This window comes from Pezoporus flaviventris, unplaced genomic scaffold (assembly GCF_033815535.1).
Source record: "Pezoporus flaviventris isolate CSIRO_AGI_PZ_B2104156 unplaced genomic scaffold, CSIRO_AGI_Pfla_v1 ptg000006l, whole genome shotgun sequence".
In the NCBI taxonomy this organism is placed as follows: Eukaryota; Metazoa; Chordata; class Aves; order Psittaciformes; family Psittacidae; genus Pezoporus; species Pezoporus flaviventris.
Window position 1 is genome coordinate 13,800,307 of NW_026892554.1, and position 22,146 is coordinate 13,822,452.

At 36.2% G+C, this 22,146-nt stretch overlaps 1 protein-coding gene across 2 annotated transcripts in view; it reads left to right on the top strand.

Moving 5' to 3' along the window:
- The window catches only part of UNC13C (unc-13 homolog C), a 146,195-nt gene that overhangs the window by 84,689 nt on the left and 39,360 nt on the right, over nucleotides 1–22,146 (top strand). For both annotated transcript variants that reach the window (XM_061446985.1, XM_061446986.1), the window contains exons 17-18: nucleotides 2,840–2,973; nucleotides 12,006–12,091. In XM_061446985.1, the coding sequence (XP_061302969.1) occupies nucleotides 2,840–2,973; nucleotides 12,006–12,091 (220 nt within the window). The remainder of the gene's footprint in view (nucleotides 1–2,839; nucleotides 2,974–12,005; nucleotides 12,092–22,146) is intronic.

The following is a 22,146-nucleotide window of genomic DNA, read 5'->3' on the forward strand; positions in this document are numbered from 1 at the left end:
AGTGCTTTTACCTTGTGATGTATCCCTTCTTAGAGCTTAGATTTGCTGTACTTAAATGTAAGTATCTGGTCAATTTTTCAGCTGGAATTTGGGAACCCAAGGCATTTGGTTGCTTCTGAAGGTGTATCTCTGTTTCATTAATAGAAAGGTAAAAAATGTGGTAGATTATTAATTTCTTATAGAAATACTATAAGAATTGAATCATGAAGTGTGCAATCTGTGATCTCCAAACACATTCAACAGTATGAAGTGGGAAATAAAATTGTGCAATAGTGTTTAGCCCAGGAGAAGCCCTATTTTTCAGCAAAACAGTAGAGAAATTAAATATTTGTGCCTCTAAAATTGTGTTTCATTCAGAAAGTATTAAATAATAATCGTATGATGCTGTCCTCCCACTCAGTTTTTCTACACTGTTATGCGGTTTACTGTGCCTCTCAGTTCTGCTAGTAGAAACATTTTCAAGCCAATCAAAACATTTCTTCTCTCAGATTTTTTTTTTAAATGAAAATAACTCTCTTTCAAGTTGATTTTTATTCCAAGGTGGAACTTTCTTCTGTTGGTTTTGCAAGTTTGCAACTAGTCAATGTAATCAAACTGCCAACGTTTTTTTACCTCAGTATAATGCTTCTGTGAAGGTGTCTGTTGTCAGAAATCATATAAAACTAATAACAATGCCAGCAATAATAGCAATTTATGTAAGAACAACTTAAATGATTCCAAGCATTTCTAACCAGTTAGATTTTTAGGATAAGGAATGGGAAGAGTATGCACTTCCATTTCAGTGCGTGAAACTGCATCTTTTAATGTGAGACTACTTTAAAAATTCCTTCTCTGTTTCAGTTTGGGTTTTGTTTTTCCAAAAAGATCATATTGATTTCTGTGAAATACGGTTCTTGGGTAAGATGCTGAACTAAATGGGAACTGGCTTTGTCTTCTACAACTGCCTTTCAGTTGGTTTGGTTTCATTCACTAGCTTCTGAGAGAAATGGTATACTAAAAATAAATCTTTGCTATGCAAAGAATGTCTTTTAATAAAAGTGAAATGTACACCAGGGTGACATTAACGGTCAAATATTAATTTCTGTTTTGAAAAACACTCTTGTTTGCATGTGTGTTTGTCAATTGCTGGTGGTACTAGTCACACCATCCATTTTAATTGCTTCTGAGCCTCACCTTTATTTAAGTTCCTTTAGACACTGGAGCTGTAGCATCTGCAGATCAGCTGAGTATGTAGCAGTGTGATTAATGATACTTTTCCAAAATGATTCCACAGTGACCGCAAAAGCAGTTTCAGTTAAGTGTTGTTGAAATTCCCTTTCTGCCATTCTAAATGCTGTTAGTAGATAAAAGTTAATTGAGGCTAAGATAACAATTAATTCACTATGAGACTGACTAGAGTCGTCTATTCAAAGAGAGATGGGGTTCATTGAAGTGGTCGTGTTTGAACTATAAAGGTATGTTTGTACATACAGTCAACATATATTTAAAATTGCAGCATAATAGGCATGTTTATTTTCTGACTTGCTAGCTGGGTGACCCCTTTCTATCTCTGACAGTTGTGCTGAAGAGCATGTGCAGACAGACGTACCTCTGCTTGGCAGAAGTTATGTGTGTATGTGAGTGTCCATACAGAAACAAAAGCATTTGTTTTCATATTTGGTTCTGCAGTGAAGTTATTTATTTGACATTGATAAGGAATCTGATCCTTCTGCCAAGAGAACTGAAAAATACTAAGAATTCATAAATCAAAATTTATGTGTGAAGACAAAATATAGCTATAAATGAATATTTTAGGGAGACTAAAAAGCATGAAATTCTCAATAGAAGTTGGTAAGTGTTGAATGTTAATACATATTTATAACTGTAAAGAGGTGCAAAAAGCAGACTTTTAGTCAGTAGCAATAAAAAGCACTGCTATACTTACCAACTTTTAATTTATGACTGGAGAGCCATGTTGATAAGCCATGTCCTTCCTTGTGATTATTACAGAATGGGGCATCTCAGGTTCTCTGATGTGGATGTGAAACTGGTTGCAGTCCTCTTAACATACAAGAAGTATACAAGAATTGCCTTTCTGTGGATAAAAAAGGAATCAAATAACATATTGATTAGTTTTGCTCATATGTTTAAAATCCTTGGCAAAGCAATACCTTCACAAGCCTCTCCTTTGGACGTCCCTATGTACCATTTTCTAGTATTTTTATGTGTCCAAATATTTTATTTTTTCCCACTCCTACTTTGTGATGTTTTCCTCTGCCTCTCTTAAATGTACACTTTGTGGTTCTGCCAGTAAATCTGTGAGTCCCTGGGAAACCTCTGCAGAATAATTTGGGCAATAGCCTTTGTCATTTTGGCTATTAAAAAGTAAATGGAAATTCAACTGCTTCTTCATTTAAAGCAAACAGCACAACAGCTGTTAGGCCAAGTAACTTCAGTGTATAATCCAAAAGAAAACAAGAAACGTTCCTTCTCACTGATATGATCAGTATTTATTGTGTAGGATACAAACATTTGGCCTCAGCAGACCATTTTACCTGCACTTAAATGCATTTAAGAATGTATTTAATTAAAGCGTGGAAATGCACTAAAAAAACAAGGTTCTGTTCATCTTCATTGCTGATGTGGCTGTCTGTGCACTTCATATGTTTTTTTATATACGGCTGACACAGTATGTCACACAATCTACTCTAAATTGGATAGACAGTCTGTGTGCAAAATTTCTGAAGATTCTTAATATGCCATTTTTTCCAACCAAGTAAGAAAGAATCTGTTGTTGGAAATTCCAGAATATTTTATCTAATTTCACTAGTATAAAATATATTCCATCTTGTTTTAACAGGGTAAGAAGCAAGAAGTTCCTAAAGAAGAACAGGGACCAACAACAAAGAATTTGGATTTCTGGGTGCAGCTTATTACTCTGATGATCACCATCATAGATGAAGATAAAACAGCATATACACCTGTCCTGAACCAGTAAGTAATTACTTTCCTCCTAAAAATTAAGGGTAATGGGTTTATTAAAATAAGGACAGGAAATGCACTTGGATCAGTAGTTTTATTTTAAATATAGTCTAGAAATTTGTAAAAATACAGAGTATAACATTGACACTGTTTGATGAAGACTTACTGCTCTGTTCATGGAAAGAGAACCTTTTGGTTTAGGAACATTAAAGACATTGTATATGAACCATCCCAAAAAGCTAAGGAGCGAAATATTACGCAAGAGAACTAAATGGATAAACAGAAGGGAAAGATTAGTGAAATAGCATGACAGTATTAATGTTATGATATTATCTTGGCACAGAAGATGTTCAAACCATGCTGAGACTTATCAAGGCATTATTATAGAGTTTTAGGGATTAGTATTTGTAAAAGAATAATGAACTTCACAAAATACCCTCTCCACTTTTTTGACTGGCTCAAGAGAAAGCTTAGCCACGTGGATTTGAAAATTTATAAAATGGAGATCAATATCCTGGATTTAGGTGGAAGTTGACTACTCAGAATTGAAGATGTAACAGATAAGGGAAGTACAATCAATAACCAAGACAAATCAAATAACTTATCATTGATTTACTAGTAGAGAAGAGAGAGACAATCAATAAACACAGAAAGAGGAGATAGAGTGCTGGATTTTGAAAATGAAATGTACAGGAGTAGTGCAGAGGAACATTATTATATAATTATTATTATATTATAATAATTATTAATTATAATAATTCTTATATATTAAGGCTGAGTAAACTGGTGTTGCACTAATTGAAATGTGGCACAAGAGCCTAGGGAAGATTTTTAGTTCTTTTAGCTCTTTGGAGCTATTTTACAGAGAGACTGTAGAAAATCTGGGCATAGTTTAGCTGTGGTGATTTATGGAAAAGTTAAAATTTAAATTTACTTCTGTATTATGGCAAAACAATTCATAGAGGTGTCTGCAATGGCATTTAATCGAATGGTCTGAAGGAGAGCGAGAATGGGTCTTTTTCTTTCAGCCAAAATATCATAGACACTGAAGGACACTCTGTAGCCCAAAGTATAATTATGAATGAAACTTCCTGGTGATAACCAGAAGTTGGAAGAGATTTTATTGCCTTCTGATTTCTTCCTTTCCTTTGAATTAAGGAAGGATTATTTCAGTCCTGGATAATAAATACCTCTTTGTTCAGTAATTTTCTGCAGTTATCTTAGTAAGGAACAAATTCTTACCCTACAGTGGGAAGAACTTTTTCCTGTTTACTCTATTTATGCCACTTAGTGTGAAGTTCCTCTATTAGTGAAAGATCAATTCTCTGTATAACAAATACACTTCTTAATAATTTCTTCACTGAAATGAAACAGGAGTAATTGGGGTTAAGTATCCTAAAAATTGGTCTAGCTGTATAGTTAGGCAAATATGAGGGAGAAAGAAAAGGGATCTATAACAGAGTTCCTCTGACAGGATTAGGAGTTTCTCTGGAGTACAGCTGAGTGATTGTGTAATGAGTGAAAAGAGGATCAGGAGTGGCTGGAGCTGGGACAGATTAAGGGAGAGAGTTCATGTGTGTGACTTCTTTCCCATTTTCACTGTCATTTTTTAAGGGTGAACGCAGGGAAGAAAGTGTCTTTGAGAAACAGGAGAAATGAGGAGCAAGAGATGAAGAGGCTGTGGGTGGAAAACCTTGAAAAACTGTTCAGAGTTGCTTTGTATAGATCATTTTAAAAGAGATGCTTCTCCTAACACAAAAGCATGTAAAAGCTGCTGAGAAAAATGACAGCCTTTTCCCCTTGCTTGCCTCAGAAAAGGAAATTGATGGAAGGAAAATGTAAGTTGAATGCATAAGAATAATGGAAAACTGTGACACCTCATTAGAATTACATGGCCTTGCAGTGTCTCAGTGGAACATTCAGACCTATATCCATTTGAATCCTGGTGTAGAAATGAGGTTACTGTAGATCCCCAGGAGGGATCCAAGCATTCTGATAGGGTTTTTCATAATGGTATAATATTACTCAGGATTTTTTTTTCTTAACCAGTTTTGGAAACCCTATTTTTATATCTGCCTTGGAGGCAAAAAAGATGCTGTGATAGAGCAGCTTGAACTGTATTGGATTACAAATCCAGATGAAACATGACATGATTCGCCTCAGAAAATATTGCAGCAACTGAAAGACCATACCAGACCATTCAGTGGGAGTTATATGAACAACCTGCAGTTATTATATGACATAAGAAAATTGAAAAGTTTGAAGGGAAAGCATGACGTCTGGTACTTAAGTTGTAGAATTCTCATTCTACTAGTTAAAACAATGTAAAATGTGATTGGAACCTGATTCACAAGCAAATCCAGGACTTCCCAGTACTTGTACACACATTGTACATACTGTGAGGCAGAAAAAAATGCTATCAAAACAAAATATCTGTTCACTTATAGGAACAACAAATCAAGAACAAAATCATCAACTGAAATACGCTTGTGTATTTGGAAATCAAGATCTCAACTTTGTGCCTCTGTACATCTTGAGTAAAAAGCTTTCTCTTTAATTGTACAGCACATATACTCAGAATAGTCATGTGTGGTGTTGTAATACAAATTTAAGGAATATAAACTATTCTGAGATTGTGCTGGCAGTTTCAGGGTTTGAAATCTGAGTTTCAGGGACTTCAGTATTCTTAAAAGTAGCAAACTGAATATTTAGCACCATAAATTTAGAAAAAGCATTTTTCATTTTCAGGATAGGATTGAACTGGAGACATGCAGTACTATCTAGAATAAATGCTTTCAGGAATTATTTATGGTTTGCTTCATACACTGGCTCTTCTTGTTTTCAAGCTCAGTTCAATTTCACTCCATTGCTCTGTGGTTTTATATATAGCACTTTGTTAGAGCTACCCAGTTCGAACAGTTTTCACTATATTCTGGCTTAATTGAAATCAACAAAGGGAAGACATTTATAATTGGATACCTTTTATATGCAGTTTAGTATTTTGGGAAATAGAAGGAAATTATCATGTATGGACAACCTAATGGTTAATTTATTTCCCATGAAAACCTACTATATTCTGTTTGTCAAGAAGTTCCATCAATAGTATTGTATGGCTGACATACAAGTTGAGGATTAGAGACTGTCATGCAAATGGGGAAGGTGATTTTAATAGCCATGCTTTGGATAAACTGAAATGTTATAGTATTGCTCCAAGAACAATAGAGAAATTGGGAAAACTATGGCCTATGAGAGAGAAATAATTGTAGCAAGAGGAAACAAAATGATTAATAGAGTACTCCCCTGGCAGTCCTCTTACTTCACTGAGAAATGTGAAAATGTGTGGCTTTTACAAAAGTTAGAAAATGTAATATGTAGAGATTTGCATGGGAAATTTCTCTCAATGTTTTGCTGCTTGGGGACCAAATTCTGAAATAGTCTGCAGAGGAAAAGTCTTTTTACTGAAAAATAAGGTGATATAAATAATGCAAAATTCCTTACTTATATAGATGCTGTAGAATTTTACCTTTGATTACCCCTTCCCTTTAATAAGTTGGCTGCTGCTATTACCATTTCGTCGTCAGCATGTGGAAAATTTTGTATGCTTCTGTTGTGTGTTAAGCTTTGTTAGCTTCTTGCATACAATAACGCTGCAACAATAACTATGATAGTTTCATAATACCCATAACTGATAGCTGTGTAATACCCATCAGTCTCTAATTGTTATAAGCATGGAAACTAGCATGAGTTTTAGAAAGGAATTTCAGAGACAGCTTGGAGTTAAGTATACATGTAGCCCCTAAACACTATATTGAACACTATATTGATTTATACAAATTAGGAAAACACATATTTTAATAAGTGCTTAGACACAGGGAACAAAAAGAAGATTGGCTCCATGACAACAGAAAATGCAAATTCTTGTATGGATTCATACACAGGAAAGAAACCCAGATTTTCTATTATGTATAGGTCTTAGATCCCAGGCTTAACAGTGCACAAAAGGATGGCATGTGTAGACTGATACACTTGTGCTTCATTACCATGATGATGAGGGATTAACCAAATTACAGCAAAATGAGCTTAATAATAACTATTTGGCAGATACTCATAATGCAGAAGACTGGAAGGAGGGTATCTCCTTTCTGTGCTGCTTTACAGCTTCCAGAGTTACAGCATCTCTGCTTTTGAGTATAGTTCATAGCTACCATGTCCTTTTAGAACAAGTTATCTCAAAAGGAAAAGGCCTTTATATAAACTAATACTCATATGAATGCTGAAAGCTGTCCTTCCTCCAACTTGATGAAGAAATTCTGGGATTCGTACTTTTTTTCTAACAAATACATGTCTCATCTAGTCCTTCAAATACATCTTCCCATGAGAGGGGTAAAAGATTTTGCAAAGTGCAAAGAAGTCCCAGATTTCTTTCCAGGGTTTCTTTCAAAGAGTTTGACCTGAGGGAGGACTGGGGATTTACTCCAGTAATTGCATGTCTGGAGTACAGTTAGATGTTAGGGAAAAGAGAAATACATTTGTCCTTTTCTTGCCCAGACTTTAATCTGAAATCCAGGAACATGAAATACTGTTTTCATTAGGTAAGATGTGTGTGATAGGAGTCAGCACTTGTTTACATAAAGATATACCTAGATTCTTTGTTCCTTTATTACAGCAGAAATACTAGCCATCACCTTTCTCAGAATGACCACATGAGCCATTATGCTGAAGTATGGTACCCAGTAAGCTCCTTGTCTTCTATTTTTGTCACTGTGCATTTTAAAGCTACTTAGGCTATTTCTGTCTGCAGCTTATGCAATTTAGAGATGGTATCTCAGTCTTCGATTTGCAAAAATAAACCCTAGACTATCCAACCTAGTTCTGACTAACCATTGACTAGTTTCTTATGCAGTCCAGCTCTTTTTACAGTATGAGGAGACTTGATCTCTTGATCTTATCAGAGTGCTTGGTATACCCTTTGGCTTTATTTGGATTAGCTTTTGAATCCAAGCCCCAGCTTTAGCATCTATTAACATCTTGTGCACAGCAATAAATCATGCTAAGAAATCCTTGAGCTCTCTGTAATAACTTGTTTGGAATTTAATAATAATTTCAGTCCTTCCATGAAGGATGTTTTCTCATTGAGTTATCTGTAGATAAGGTTTCCCTATATCAAACCTTAGTAAGAAAAGGAGAATCAGTCATGCACGTGATTCTAATTGTTGCCTTTGTTGTCAGAGAATCAGAGAACTTCTGTGTTGTAATTACCTGAGTCTGTGATGAATTTGCCTGTGAATTTTTTTAATCTGGTGAATTTAAAAGACACTTTGGGGGGACTTGTTTCTTCTTTATATTTTAATGCTTTGACTATTTTTTCTGCTTTCAGCTGTGTTTGTATTTTTATATATGTCAGAATTTGCCTTCAGCTGTGGTAAAAATGTAGATAAGTCAGTGGTGACTTCTGTGAACTGTGACAGGACTTTCTTGAGCAGTGTCTGAGTATTCTATGTGAGAGTCACTTTTAGGATAAGTAAAAAGAATTATATAGCTGCTTCTGACATTATTCTTAGCCAGAAAGATATATTACAGTTGAAAAAATGTTACTGCTGCTTATGACATTTGGAACCAAACTCAAGATGTGCTGGAACTATTCATAGTACAAATTGAAAGTTCTACTTACAGTTGTCAAGTGCTGATTTTAGCATTATAACATGAAGTCAGGAAGCAATATAATATAACATGGAATTTATGAGAAACTGTCTTCCTTTTTACAATACTATTTTTAGGGTCCTCCAAGCAGTTTTAATGATGGTGCAAATGTCAAGCCTAGACTCTTTTCCTTCTTCTTTACCTATAGGTGTATAGGTGTTAGAATTAGAAAATTAACAGGATACTTAGAAGCAAAACCATCTGAACAGTTTAATATTGAAGAATTACAGGCATAATAAAATCATGTTCTGCTCTGCAGTTTACATTAGTGTTTATTGTATACATTCATGAAAAATGAGCATTTCTCATGAGGCTGGTAATTCAGCCTGTCACTTTAGTCAGATATGTCTGACAGGGTATTAAATGCATCTCTCTGACAATGTGCAAGCAGGGAATGGGGGAAGACTACGACTTTTGAGAGTCACATACTTGGAGATAAGTACCAGATTTTGATTGATCGCCTGAAATTTTCTATTCTTATGTGTTTCACATTTTATTTGACTATTCATGTCATAGTATGTGTATATCTATTTTTATGTATATATGCATATTATGCAAACTAGAATCCTGTCCTGGGTGGGAGGAGAACTCAGAAGGAAGATTCAAAAGCTTATATTCTCTTGCTGACTGACATTCACCTGTCATAAAATCTTGAGCAAGACACTTCTACTTTGTCATCTTCCCCATTCTCTGTCTTGTCTCTTTAAACTGTGAGTTTTGAGAGTGTGATTTTCTATTGCATACTTTAAGGTTCCTGCATAGTAATTTCTTAAATATACCATAAGCCTCTAAGCACTGCTGTAATACAAATAATAAATTATATATTATTATTACATGAGTAATCCTAGAAATATGAGTAACCAAATTGAAGTAAATGTGCTTAAAGCTGTCTGTCTCTAAGGAAAATTGTGGCAAGAGTGTTTCACAGCATATCCATACCAGATTCACTTCCCCACACTTACTACCAGCTCTGATATGAGTATTGTTCATAAATGCAAAAAGTGGGAAAGCAATGGTATCATTGTATGGAAAAGGGGATGGAATAGTGCTGAAGCCAGAGTTCTGTTGTTATAATGGGATAAGCAATTAGTTTTACTTTCTGAATCAGGATTAGTTATCTGGAACTTAGACTATTAAATTGTAGGAAACTTCTATAGAAAAAAAGAATAGCTGAACCATGGTAAGCTCTGTGATGCTAACGCTTGGAAAAGTGCATTTTATGAGTAATATCACAGCACAGTGAGATCTACAGGCATATTAGGTAATAGTTTAGTAACATGTTAAATCAATTTCACTGGCTGAACTGTCCACATTATATTACTAATTTTGGACAAATTAATATTCTATTATTAGAGTCTCTGACGAGTACACCTTACAGGTAGGATCGCTACTATGAGGTAAACTAATTGCATGAGAAAAGTACTAAAACACAGCGGTCTTTCTGTTGTATGATCATTTTTGTCACAGTGACCTCCTGCTAAGAGGCCACTGTGTTGGAAAAAAATAAATAAGGTATATGGGAATGGCAGTCAACCCTGCAGGGCTGGATACAAAAATGTACCCATGTAATGATAAAATTGCAAATATCCGCATCTTCTGCATTGCATAGAAGGATTTCATTGGTATGTCCAGTTGATGATTATATTTCATCAGTTTATATTTCTCAGGGAAATAGAAATGGGTATCTCTGGGTGTAAATTTCAGGTTCCAAATTAAAGTCAGGTGGGTTGAATCATAATGCTGGGTCACACTACGGTAGTTCAAGCAACACAGTGAAAAGACAATTGCAGTTTACGCATGCATACGTTTTCACAAGTTAAAATATAGACACATAAACATAGCATTAATCAAATAAATGCATTTTTATCAGACTCAGCCTTCCGTTACAGCCAGCTTTGCATTATGGACAAAGTGTTAGGTCAACTGTCCACAGAGCTTCAAAGTTCAAGTCTGGTGCTAATAGAGCACTTGGACTGTAGTGCAGGTAAAGAAATCAACATTTGACCTTTTGAATAACAATTAATTTTGTGTTAACAGAATTAATCAAAGTTCTGTAATTTTGCAGCCATTAGCATAAAGAAAGTGTATCAGTGACTGAGATAGCAATCATTTCATATGAATGCGGCAGAGCTAATGAGCTGTGTAAGTAATTTTTCTTTGCAGATATGATCTGGGTCAAACATGTCCCTGGAAAGAATATGATACTTAGGTTATATTGCTATCACTTTAAAGTTGCACATTATTCTCATTCTTTCATGGACAAGACCTTTAAAATTTCTTACATTTTTGCAAATATTATTACAGAATACTTTCTGAATTTGATCAGTGCTTCAATAAAAGGTCAAAATACTTTGGATCAAATTCTCTGCTAGTCTAAAGTGGTGTAGTAAACTCAAGACAAAAGCCACACAGCTCTGTGTTTCTTATGAATATGGTCTTTGATGATTTTATATATTCATAGTAAAGTGCCAGTGCATTCATATAGCTCTTGCTGCACCACTGTAGTATAAACAACTGGTTTACTGCTCAAAGGTTCTGTGCAGTACTTTCTGATCTTTAGCTGTGTCATGTGGTATGCTTCTGTGCCCTGAGAACTGCTCACATTAATCTTAGTCCCACACCTGCAGTAAGGACAAAGAACTGTCTTTAAGTATAATGTGAAACATACAATGTCTGTCATCAAAATGTCAGCTTCTGCTAGTAGCTAACAGTGAAGATGGTGACTGAAAGGTTAGAGCTTTTCTTTTGCATACAGTAAGAAGCAGCTTGGTTCTATGAATAAGTTGTGGAAAATACTTGATAGCAGCAGGAAACAGCTGAGAAGGCCTCTTTTTCAAAGGTGACATGAAGCATAATACCAAAACTAAAATTTTGAATTGAAAGTATGTATTTTTCTACCTTTTGAAAGTCTTCAAACACTGAATTGGATTCAACTACTATAAATCAGTATAGCAGCAAGAGACAGCTTCACTATTTTCCAGCGTAATAAGAGAATTAAGAAACAATAGCTGCTGAACACCTGTGCCACCTATTTCAAGTTTTTAATAAGCCATCTGATTTGTCCAAAGTTGAGGAGTTATCTGCAAAATAGGTGGATGTTTCTTGATTTTGAAATGTCATGTGGGGGAATTATTACAACATTCAACCATTGCTTAGGCCCCTGACATTAGACTAAGGGAAGTTTTTATTTCCGTTTGGATGGTTCATATACTTGTACAGAACACAAAGTGTACCTTAAGTGCATACTAGGGGAATTATTTTGTGGAGATATTTGCCTTTCTGCTGTGCAGCAGTAAGCATAATTCTTAGCAGCAGGTGAACTGATGTAATGTGATTGATTGCAGGTTCCCTCAAGAGCTGAACATGGGAAAAATCAGTGCTGAAATCATGTGGACTCTGTTTGCCCAGGACATGAAATATGCTCTGGAAGGTAATTAGAACAAACTATTAATTACACTAGAGAGTTCACAGAGACTGATTTCCACTGCAAATGACACCTGGCATCAGATTTCTGCGGGTGGTATGAGCTTCCTGGAGTACTTCTTTATGTTTCATAAACCAGTGGAAAAAAAAAGAGTTTTAAAGGAAGAAAATCATTGCACTGTGACTGTCTGAGTTATCTGTGGAAGGACACAAATGAACTGTAACGCTCCCTTACTCGTACTTATTTTTGCAGAATAATAAATGATGGCATTAGCTGAAGTTTGCCAGTTTTCTTTATCTGTTAAATGGATTTCAAGTTTCAATGTGAGAGAAATGCAAGAGAATCTTGATTTCCATCAGGCATAAAGAGCATAGCTAAGATGAATTGGAAAATCATCTTATTTTCCAATCTGAAATTTGGAAAATTTTTGAGAATTTCTGAAATCTGTCAGATCTGAATTTTATCAGAAAAGTTTTCTTTATTGTAAGATATGTAATAATATCCATTCTGTTCATCTTGTATGTGTGCAATCTTTACAGTGTTTATTTACAAAAAGGAAAAAAAAAGAAGTATATCAGAAACCAGTTGTAAATCATTAGTGCAGTTTATAATCTCATGGTCAAACCCAACATGAGGTGAAAGGCATTACAATATAAAGCACTGGGTTCTTTTAAAGCAAAATAGAATTTTTCCTTATCCTTTTATAAAAAGTGTTATTCAGCGAAAGAAAGGATTTATAGTGCTAGCCAATTTTATTTTTTTTTTTTACTACCACAGAAGCAGAAATTGCTAACTGTGATTTTTAAGTAAGCAAAACTCAAATCTTTAGTTAAGCCTGCAACTGAAAACAGAGCAAGTCTGCCAGTGGTGAACAGAAAGTGTGTGGTTCAGTTTAAACAATGATGCAATTCAACAGGCATAAAGGATTTAAAAAAAAAAAAAGAAAGAAAGGAATATCTGAAGATTAATTTTTACATTATTTGCTCTAGGATGCCTTTGAATGTAGAGTTATGCTCTGCACACAGGCATCCCTGAGCACCCCAGTGCTTGTAGTGGTTTAGCCATTGAACTATGAACATTCTGTACTGCAACAAGATAATTCACAAAAGATAAGTCACTGTTTGCTAAGTAAGAGCATGCTGATCATTCAAAAGGCAGCTTCAGATGAAGCTGTGGCTTGTTACTTGGTTGTAAAGAATAGAAAAGGAAACTCTTAAGAGCTAATTATGCAATATCTGAAGTGTGGATGGTTGGGCTGGATCAGGAGTTTAAAACAAATGTTAACGGTAGTATCCTAATTTGGCAGAGAGAGATATAGAGGACTCTTTAGGAGGCACTTGACTTTCTATGTCTATTCCAAACCAGTCCCTGCTTATGGTCTCTTCTCTGTGTCGCTGTGGATACTGTCTTTCTGAGGAGACTAAATGCCATGTTTGTCAGTAGTCACTCCTGGAATCAGTAGTGAAACAGTTCCTGTGTATGCATAATAATTAGAGGAAATTGAAATTAATTATAAATTATTATAAGTACACATAATTTCACCTTCTATGGTTTCACTCCTAAACAGGAACCTCAGTAAACCTAGTCACAAATTATAGATCAGCATGCTGTTCCTCTCTCTAGCTTTGCTGGTTTTAAAATCATTAATTCTTTCCATAGATATTCTACAAGCTGAGTTTGATTCTCCAGTTGTCAATAGCAGTAAGTTTTTGGGTTTGTTTTTTTTATTCAAATTCTACAAAATTTGGAGCAAGCCCTTAAATATGGTCATGCTCAATCCTCATGGTTTTAATAGAATTCATTAAAATGCATTGCATTCTGCTATGCCAGTTTCGCCTTCCAAGTTACTAACATAGGCTACCATCTGTTCATACGTAGTGTCCAGGGCTGTGATTGCAATCTTTGCCTGATTCAATTTAGTATTAATCTCCTGAAGCAGCATCTTTTGTGATATGAAGTTTATTTCTTTCTGCATTCAATCAAGAAACGATGATATAGTCCAACATTTTTTTTTGCTGAAGTATTGCTGATGTGATAAAAGATTAACTCATCCGAGATCCTGTTTCTGGTTTTTCCCACCTTATATATTCTTGAGTATATTCAGCACTCTGATCATCTTAAATTCATGAAATGAGGATGTCATAACATCATCCTCTATCAGAAGACCAATAATGGAACATTCAGTTTACATTCTTTTTTCCTGAGAGCAGCTCAGAATGGCTGTTCAGACTACATCCTCTCAATGTACAGCTGAATGCTTCCTCTACCTGCCCAGGGGATGTATGGAGCTGCAGCTGCTGCTGGGGAGAATCATAGAATGGTTTGGGTTGGAAGCAGCCTTAAAGCTCATCCAGTTCCAACCCCCTGCCATGGGCAGGGACACCTCCCACTAGAACAGGTTGCTCAAACCCTTGTCCAACCTGGCTGATTGCTGCTTTTCATCAGTGCTGCTAACCTTTGCAACAGGAGCCAACAGGCCCAGTAAGCCAGGCACCAGACGTCATTGCACCCATCTTCCTTGTCTTCTCCCTTGATTGTTGCTCAGAACAGTCTAGCTGGGAGGCTGCTGGTGTGACATGGACAGGATAGAGGGACCAGCAGCTTTCACAGCAGTGGCCTTTTGCTAGGAAAGGCTACAGCAGCTTCATGTCTCCGAGTACAAAGGAGCGTATTTGTATGTGTTGTATGTGACAGGGTGGGTGGCTGCTGTCTCGGGAAACAGCTTCTTTTGGGATAAGGGAGGAAAGGACATCCAAAAGCACAGTTCAGGTCTCTGTAGCTGCCGAGGTCAGGGCTACACTGTGACAAGCTGACGTGCTTTGCAGACAAAACTGTACTAAAATCTGGTATTGGTTCATAATTTCATTCTAGATTTTCTTCCATATTAAATAACAACGCTTAGCCTTTGTGTAGTAATAAAAGTTTTATGCAAACTTTAATAGATTAAGTTCACTTTAGTTGCGATTCTTTTCTGACCTAAGGAGTTTCAGATTATTTTTGTATATAGATTTTGCATTTAGAAAGTATTGAATATTTGTCCTTGAGAACTGACTTGATTAGATTTGGCCCCTTCTTTTTATTTATAAAGCAGCAGTGATTTGCATGGTAGATGATACATAGTTGTTTGCCATTTAGCTTACACAAGTATATTCTATACCTGAACTTATAGGATATTAATATTTTTGTACTGTCTGGTCCTCAAATTAATCTATATTTATGGTACAAACAAGAACAGGGAGAGAATTTCACCAGCAGTGCAAGTGATTTGTTAGTGACTTCATGTGGTAAGAAGTCTTTTCCTTTCCAAGTATGGAGCCATAAAGGTTAAAAGATGAGGAGAGAGTAATGAGCTGAAATTAGACATGCGATTACAAAATTATCTTTTTTTATTCTATGTCCTCGGAAATGTCTTTTTTCAGGTCTTTCATATCGCTAACTTCTGAATAGGTCAGATCAAGTGTCCAGAGCTATTCGGTCTGTTAGAGAACATTCTAATTGCTGTTGTCAGGATAATATAATTCTGGTAGTGGTCAGAAGTCAAGACCAGGATCAGGCCAGAAATTAATTAGCTGCTGTGTAAATACAGCAATAGACAGTCTCAGCCCTGCAGAACTGTTTCTGAAGTGTCAGGTCTTATAAAAATAGGAGAAGAACAAGAGAATCATTACACCATTTTATGCATTTAATGAGGGTTTGGTTTTGAGTTTGTTGCCTTCAATGCATAAGCAGGTATCGTCTTCCTGTTTCTCTGACAGACCCTCTTTCATGACAGACTGATAAAGTGATTTGAAAGAGAAGAGGCAGATCTGTGAGTTGATGCTGAGCACAGAGAGACAGCATAGGAAAAAAAAACAAAAACGCTAATGCTGCCCAGGGAAAAGTCATCCCATTTGGTGGCAGATTTCAGCTCTGTTTTCACTCCAGCTTTACAGAGTTCCCTTTAGGACACAATATAGCCTTGGCTTAGAGGGGACTACCAAGATCGGGGTGGGGGGTGAGGCTGCAGTTACGGAAGGCAGAACAGGGAAGCATCCCTCAGAATATGCAGGGTTTCATCGGTATCAAAACATGAAAGGTTCTTATTTTGGTGAATCTCATTCTGCATTCACACATTTGATAGAATCACAGAATGGTTTGGGTTGGAAGGGACCTTAAATACCATCTAGCTCTAACCCCCCTGCTGTGAGCAGGGACACCTTCCACTGGAATAGGTTGCTCAAAGCCTTTTCCAACCTGGCCTTCAACACCTCTGGGGATGGAGCAACCTGTTCCAGTGCCTCACCACCCTCATAATGAAGCATGTCTTCCTGATAGCTGATAAAAATCTACCTTTTTTTAGTTTAAAGTCATTCCCTGTATTTCCTATCCCTATATGTCCTTGTAAAAAGATCCTCACCGGCTTTCTTGTTGGCCCCTTTAGGCACTGGAAGCTGCTCTAAGGTCTCTGGAGCTTTGTCTTCTCCAGGCTGAAAAAGGCCAACTCTCTCAGCCTGTCTTCCTAGGAGAAGTGCCCTCTGATCATCTTTGTGGCCTCCTCTGGACTCTCTCCAGCAGGTCCACATCCACATACATATTACATCCTCATTTTTCCAGAGATGTGAGGAATAAAGGGTCACCCATAGTCTCTTGGACAATTCAGAGAGATTTTAAAGGCAAAGACAAGGAGATATTACAATTAAAGTGAATAATGAACCTCCCTTTGGCAGATAATTAATGATTGAATGTGACATGATTGGAGGAGGAGGGGAATTAGAAATGTTCTTTGGTCAGCATAACAGACAATGATTTTAATAAGAGTAGCAGCTATATACTGTAGGAACTGGAGGGCTGAGCTTTGCAAGTATGAGAATCCACTAGAGTACCTATCCTGTCCAACACAGATCCCCAGGCTTGCCAAAAAAAGCACTGCAGCCATACTAAGTGGCATTAGTTTGTTGATGTTAATTAGACCCAGTAATTAAGACAGATAAAGCGGACAGAACTGTTCCCAGGAGCTAAGTTAATATTTCTTCGTGGCATTGTATTGTGCTGTGTCAGTGTGTCATCTTACTTGGAACTACCTCAGAGATCTCTAGCATGCCACAACCTTGTATTTGGAGGCATGATCACTCTATCATTTGGTGATTCCCTAACTCATTTTCTTTGATTTTTACATACTGAACCATAATCAGAACAATAAGTGCTAATGGGTGTTTATACTGTAGTAGAAGTCCACTTTAATCTTAATAAGTTAATGCTTTATATGTCTGATTGTAGGTGTATTCGCAGTGCGAGAGGTTACTACAAAAAACGTAGTAGTGCGTCAGCGACTGACCGACTTCATTATTTAGTCTTAAAGTTGTCGCCTAATAATATTGCCTCATATATTTATAATAAAAGCTCTGGCCTTATTTAACCTTCTTTTAATGACTGAATATTAATCTTGTTCTGAAACACTGTCACTAGCTCTTGCCAGACAGTCAATTATTGTAAAACATTTGTGTATAAACTTTTCCTGAATGCTTCCTAATTCTGCGCAAGATAATTTTGCTGGTGCTCATATAATAGTACTACTATGCTAGAAAGGTTATTAGACTGTAAATGGTGCTTTAAATGAATCCTACATTGATTATTAATTGGGATTATTATTAATCCTTTCCACAAACCAAGAGTTACATATGCAAGAAAGGGAGGAGCGTTTTGTTCAGGTGAAGGGCATGCATATCACCTATAGGAACAGGAAGAGAACTCTGGTTTACACCAAGGGGTATAAGTCAAGACTTTCTCTATAGTTTATTAGGTATATCAGTCCAGAATAATAATTTGCCTCTTTCTTCCTGTCCTTGATTACTGCTCTTCACCGGTAAGGTGATACAACTTCATTGCAACTCTGTTTACAAAAACTAGACTTACGGCTTTTGTCTGAAATAATTCTATGGGTGGGCAAAGAAAAACAGAAAAAGAAATCAGGCAAAATTGTGACTGAGTCCCCACAGAAAGCAACTTAAAGGACCTGCATTGTTTAGTGCAGTTCTGCATCCGCTGGCTGGAGAAAACGTTCATCCTCTTCCTCCTGCAGGGTATTCTCCATATGCAGTCCTGTAGTCCAGCAGCTAGGGCTTGAATTTCCCTGTCCTGTTTCTTGAGGGGTTTCCTCCCCTTATCTCTGTCAGAGTGAAGCTGCATGAATTCTGTGAGATAATCAAGCTGTGAGTCCGCTTACTGTTTGAACTTCTTCCCTTTCAGAAACAGTAACCAACAGTAAAACAAAGTATTCATCAGGTACTATAAAATATTTGAGTAAAAGAAAATTTGAAATAACAAGCACCCCACATGCCATCCTGTCTATTCTTAAACTTCACTCTAAGAAACTTGTAAAAGCTTTCCTCATACAGCAAAGAACTGTTCTTCTCCCAGCCTCCTGTTTTATTATGTTGAAGCCTTATACTTTCAGGACTTTTCCACATACAGATTATGCATTACTGTAATTTTTTGCCCTATAGATACTAAGGTAAATTTGATACCAGTTCCAGCACCCCCAGGGAAATAGGATAAATCTATTAAAAGCTTGTTTCCACATTATCTTTTAATAAGCTTAAGTGCAATTTGCTGGGTAACAATTAGAGAGCACCTCTGTGTTTTGGCACTTGCTCTGCTGTACAGGCAGAGCCAGATACACCACAGGTAATTATTAAAGCGTGGCCTCACATTTATCTTGCTGCTTGATTCTTCCTGCCTGGTACTTCATTCTACTAATTGCTTATAAAGTGCTACCATGCCTGTTTGGTAGTGTTTTATGCTCATTTTGCACTCTTGTGACAAGGCAAAGAGCAGAAAATTAAAGATTTACTTCATGAAAAGGTACACTTTTTGTAAAAAAGAAACAATAAGTAGATGAAAGTAAGTTGTCATAAAAACTGCACTGAAGATGCAATGCGGAGTATTCAGTAGTTAAGACTCAACATGACTAAGGCTGCCTTTATTACCTTTATTCTATTTTCCCTCCCAGATTCAAGCATTATAATATAGCATTTAATTATGTGATAATGTTTCCCAAGAAGCAGTGGTTTCCAAGCATGTATATTGTCTTTATTTTCAATTTTTGTACATGTTAGAGTTTTATGGGAGTCTCATCAATGTAAATTGGATTCTTACACCAGGATTACTTTCCCTCTTTTATTACTTTGATTATGTGATTACTTTGAGTAAATGTTAAAACTTCCTTATGGAATACTTGAAACTTCCATCATATTCTTCAGAATCGGGGCTTTAATCATCACCATAGACCTGGTATCTGATAGGATGGACCATTTCTTCTGCTCCATTCATCGCTTGCAATTTCTTAGGCTTTCCATGGTCAATTCACATACAGAGCAAGAATTCCATTAACAGAAAAAAGCACGATTCAGATTATTTCAGTCCTTGGGATCCTTGGAAGGGCTCATTTCCGTCTCTAATCGATAGTAGTTGTGTATATCCAATGACAGAATTTTGTCTCCGAGTGTTTGTTCTTTGAATATTATTGATCTGTTTAGCTTTCATGTGCATAAATTTCACTCTGCTGTGGTGCTGAAGGGTAAATGTTATACTGAAGTTGATCTTATTATTTGCTGTATAGGTGTTTGTTGCAAGCAGGACAGAACAAGTTTATGTATATCTGTTTATGTAAGCTCTATATTTTATATCCTGAGTTGCCCTGTTGGTGATATACCCATCCACTTTTCTGGAACTTTTCTGGAGTATTTGGCTGTGAAGTAGTAATTAATTGAAGAGACTAATAGGCTAAATTTTCAATGAAGAAAAAAAGCTACTAAGTAATGTTAAGAAGATCTCAAAGATAATTTGATTAAAGTAATTTGGAATACTTAGACAATATAACCTAGTGGGTAAAAACAGTAAATGCAGAATTTTGTGGTAGAAAATAGGGTTGTTTGGAGCAGGTTCACACATCCCTCGTGATCTTACATGTTGCATCTCTTAGATGGTATGTAATGTTTGTATTTGGTGTTCACCAAGTTCCCATAAGCAGTTTACCACACACAGAAAGCAATGTGAAGCTCTGCCTTTACAGACACTGAGCAGGTGGCCCTGAACTCACTTGCGTCTGCTGTGAAACATGAATCAAAGCAGAGCACTCTGAGCAAATGGCCTCTCACTTTGAGTGCTCATCCTTGAATATAAAGGGCAATGCCGTATCAGCTTTTAAAGTGCACTGTATTAAGGATTGATTAGACCACTTACACTGCAGGCAAGAAGACAAAAAATAACAGTAAATCTGTTTTTTTCTAACAATTCAGAACAAGACAGTCTGCCTTCCTGCCCTGGTCCCTCTTCAGTAAGGAAATATGACTGTGTGGTTAAGAAGTCTTTGAACAAGATCTAGACTGCCTTTCATAATTTATGTATGTTCCCTTAATAAATCTTCTTGGTCTCACTATCTCTCAGTTTCCCCTTTGTATAATGTAATAGTGCAGCTTAATCACCTCATAGAGCTGTTCAAGGTGTAATCCATTATGTTTGTGAAGTGTTCAAAGACATTTTGATGAAAATTTCCAAGTAAATGCAGAGGAAAGATTGAATGTGTGGAAGTTGCTTATGAAGGACACAATATATTTTTAAAAGGAAAAGTAGTGGGGGTTAGTTGTGAACCAATTGTAAGTGCAATCCAAAAAAGGAGGTAATGACAGAAGCTTATTGTATTCATCATGACACAGAGACCTTTCAGAAAGGCCAGTAGTGTTTCAAATTACCAAAATCAATGTAAATTATACATAAATATCAATTAGTTGTGTCCTGCTCTGTATTTCAGTTAATAACCAGTGACTTCCATTCCCTTTAGCAAATTACAAGAACCTTGGGATGAAGTATCTAGTATAATATAATGTTTCCTTCTAAATCGGTTCTGAAATTTGAGTTGACATTTTTCTTCATTTGTGGCCTGATCCAATGTTACATTCAATTGGAATTTTCCAGTTCATTTCAGCAGTTCAGGGATTAAGTTTAGACCACTGTAAGGGGAATACCCATATTAAGAGTCACTGGCATAGCAGCCAACTCCTGCATTTGAGGGAAATTGCATCGGGATCAAGTACCCAAAACATTACTTCTACTTCTGTCCAAATCATAGGTGCATCTTACCGGTGTAATGTTTCCAAGTGACTCAGAGGGAGGAATACCAATGCATACTCACTCAGTCTCATTCCTCATAGGACTTCCTTAAGAGCTCTTCTTCCACTAGCCGTACTCAGTGCTGTGCAGATACTTCCCACTTGTACCAGTGAAAGTCTGGAAATAGTGGGATTTCTGAAACAGCAGTTCTGAAAGAAATAGACAAAATATGCAGCTGGTTGTCTCTCTAATGATTGCTAAGTAATTATTGCAGATGATGTGGAATTAAAACACAATGGTTGAAACTAATGTGAGTTTTAATGGCAAATTTTGCAATTATTGGAAACACAATTCCCTTATACTTAGCGCCAAACATTACCATTTTAATAAATTGTAGTGCAATGGCATGTATGTAACAGTCAAGCCAACAGATTGTGATATAATGAATTTGTAAATGAATATGTAAATACTCTTTGTTGTAGTTATTCATCTCTGAAACATCTTTAAAACCTGGAAAGTGGCTTTATTAATAACATTGTTTGTTAGTTAAAATCCCTTTATTGGAATCCTTTGAGCAGTTTAGCTGTATGCTGTTACAATAAACAGTGGCTAGGAAACTGCTGCAGTAAAAAAACCAATTTGCTCTTAACTTTTTTACCCCAATGAGGGAAAATCAGAGTTGAACAAAATGCCAGATTGAGTGCCCGAATATTTAAAATGTTCATATGTTATGAAGGTTGTTAGATTACCCTTTTTTAGCAAGTAATACATATCAAAAATTGCATGGATACTCAGAGTGATGTTATTGCCTTAAGGTTAAAAAGGAAAAAAGATTCTGTAGTGAATGAGATTCTATTCCAGCTTCTTAAATGGCATTGTATCTGTACTGTCGTGTAGATGTTTCTGCTTAATAAGTTATTATGACTTCACTGACAAAATACTATGACACTACAAACATCAGACCAAAGCATAAT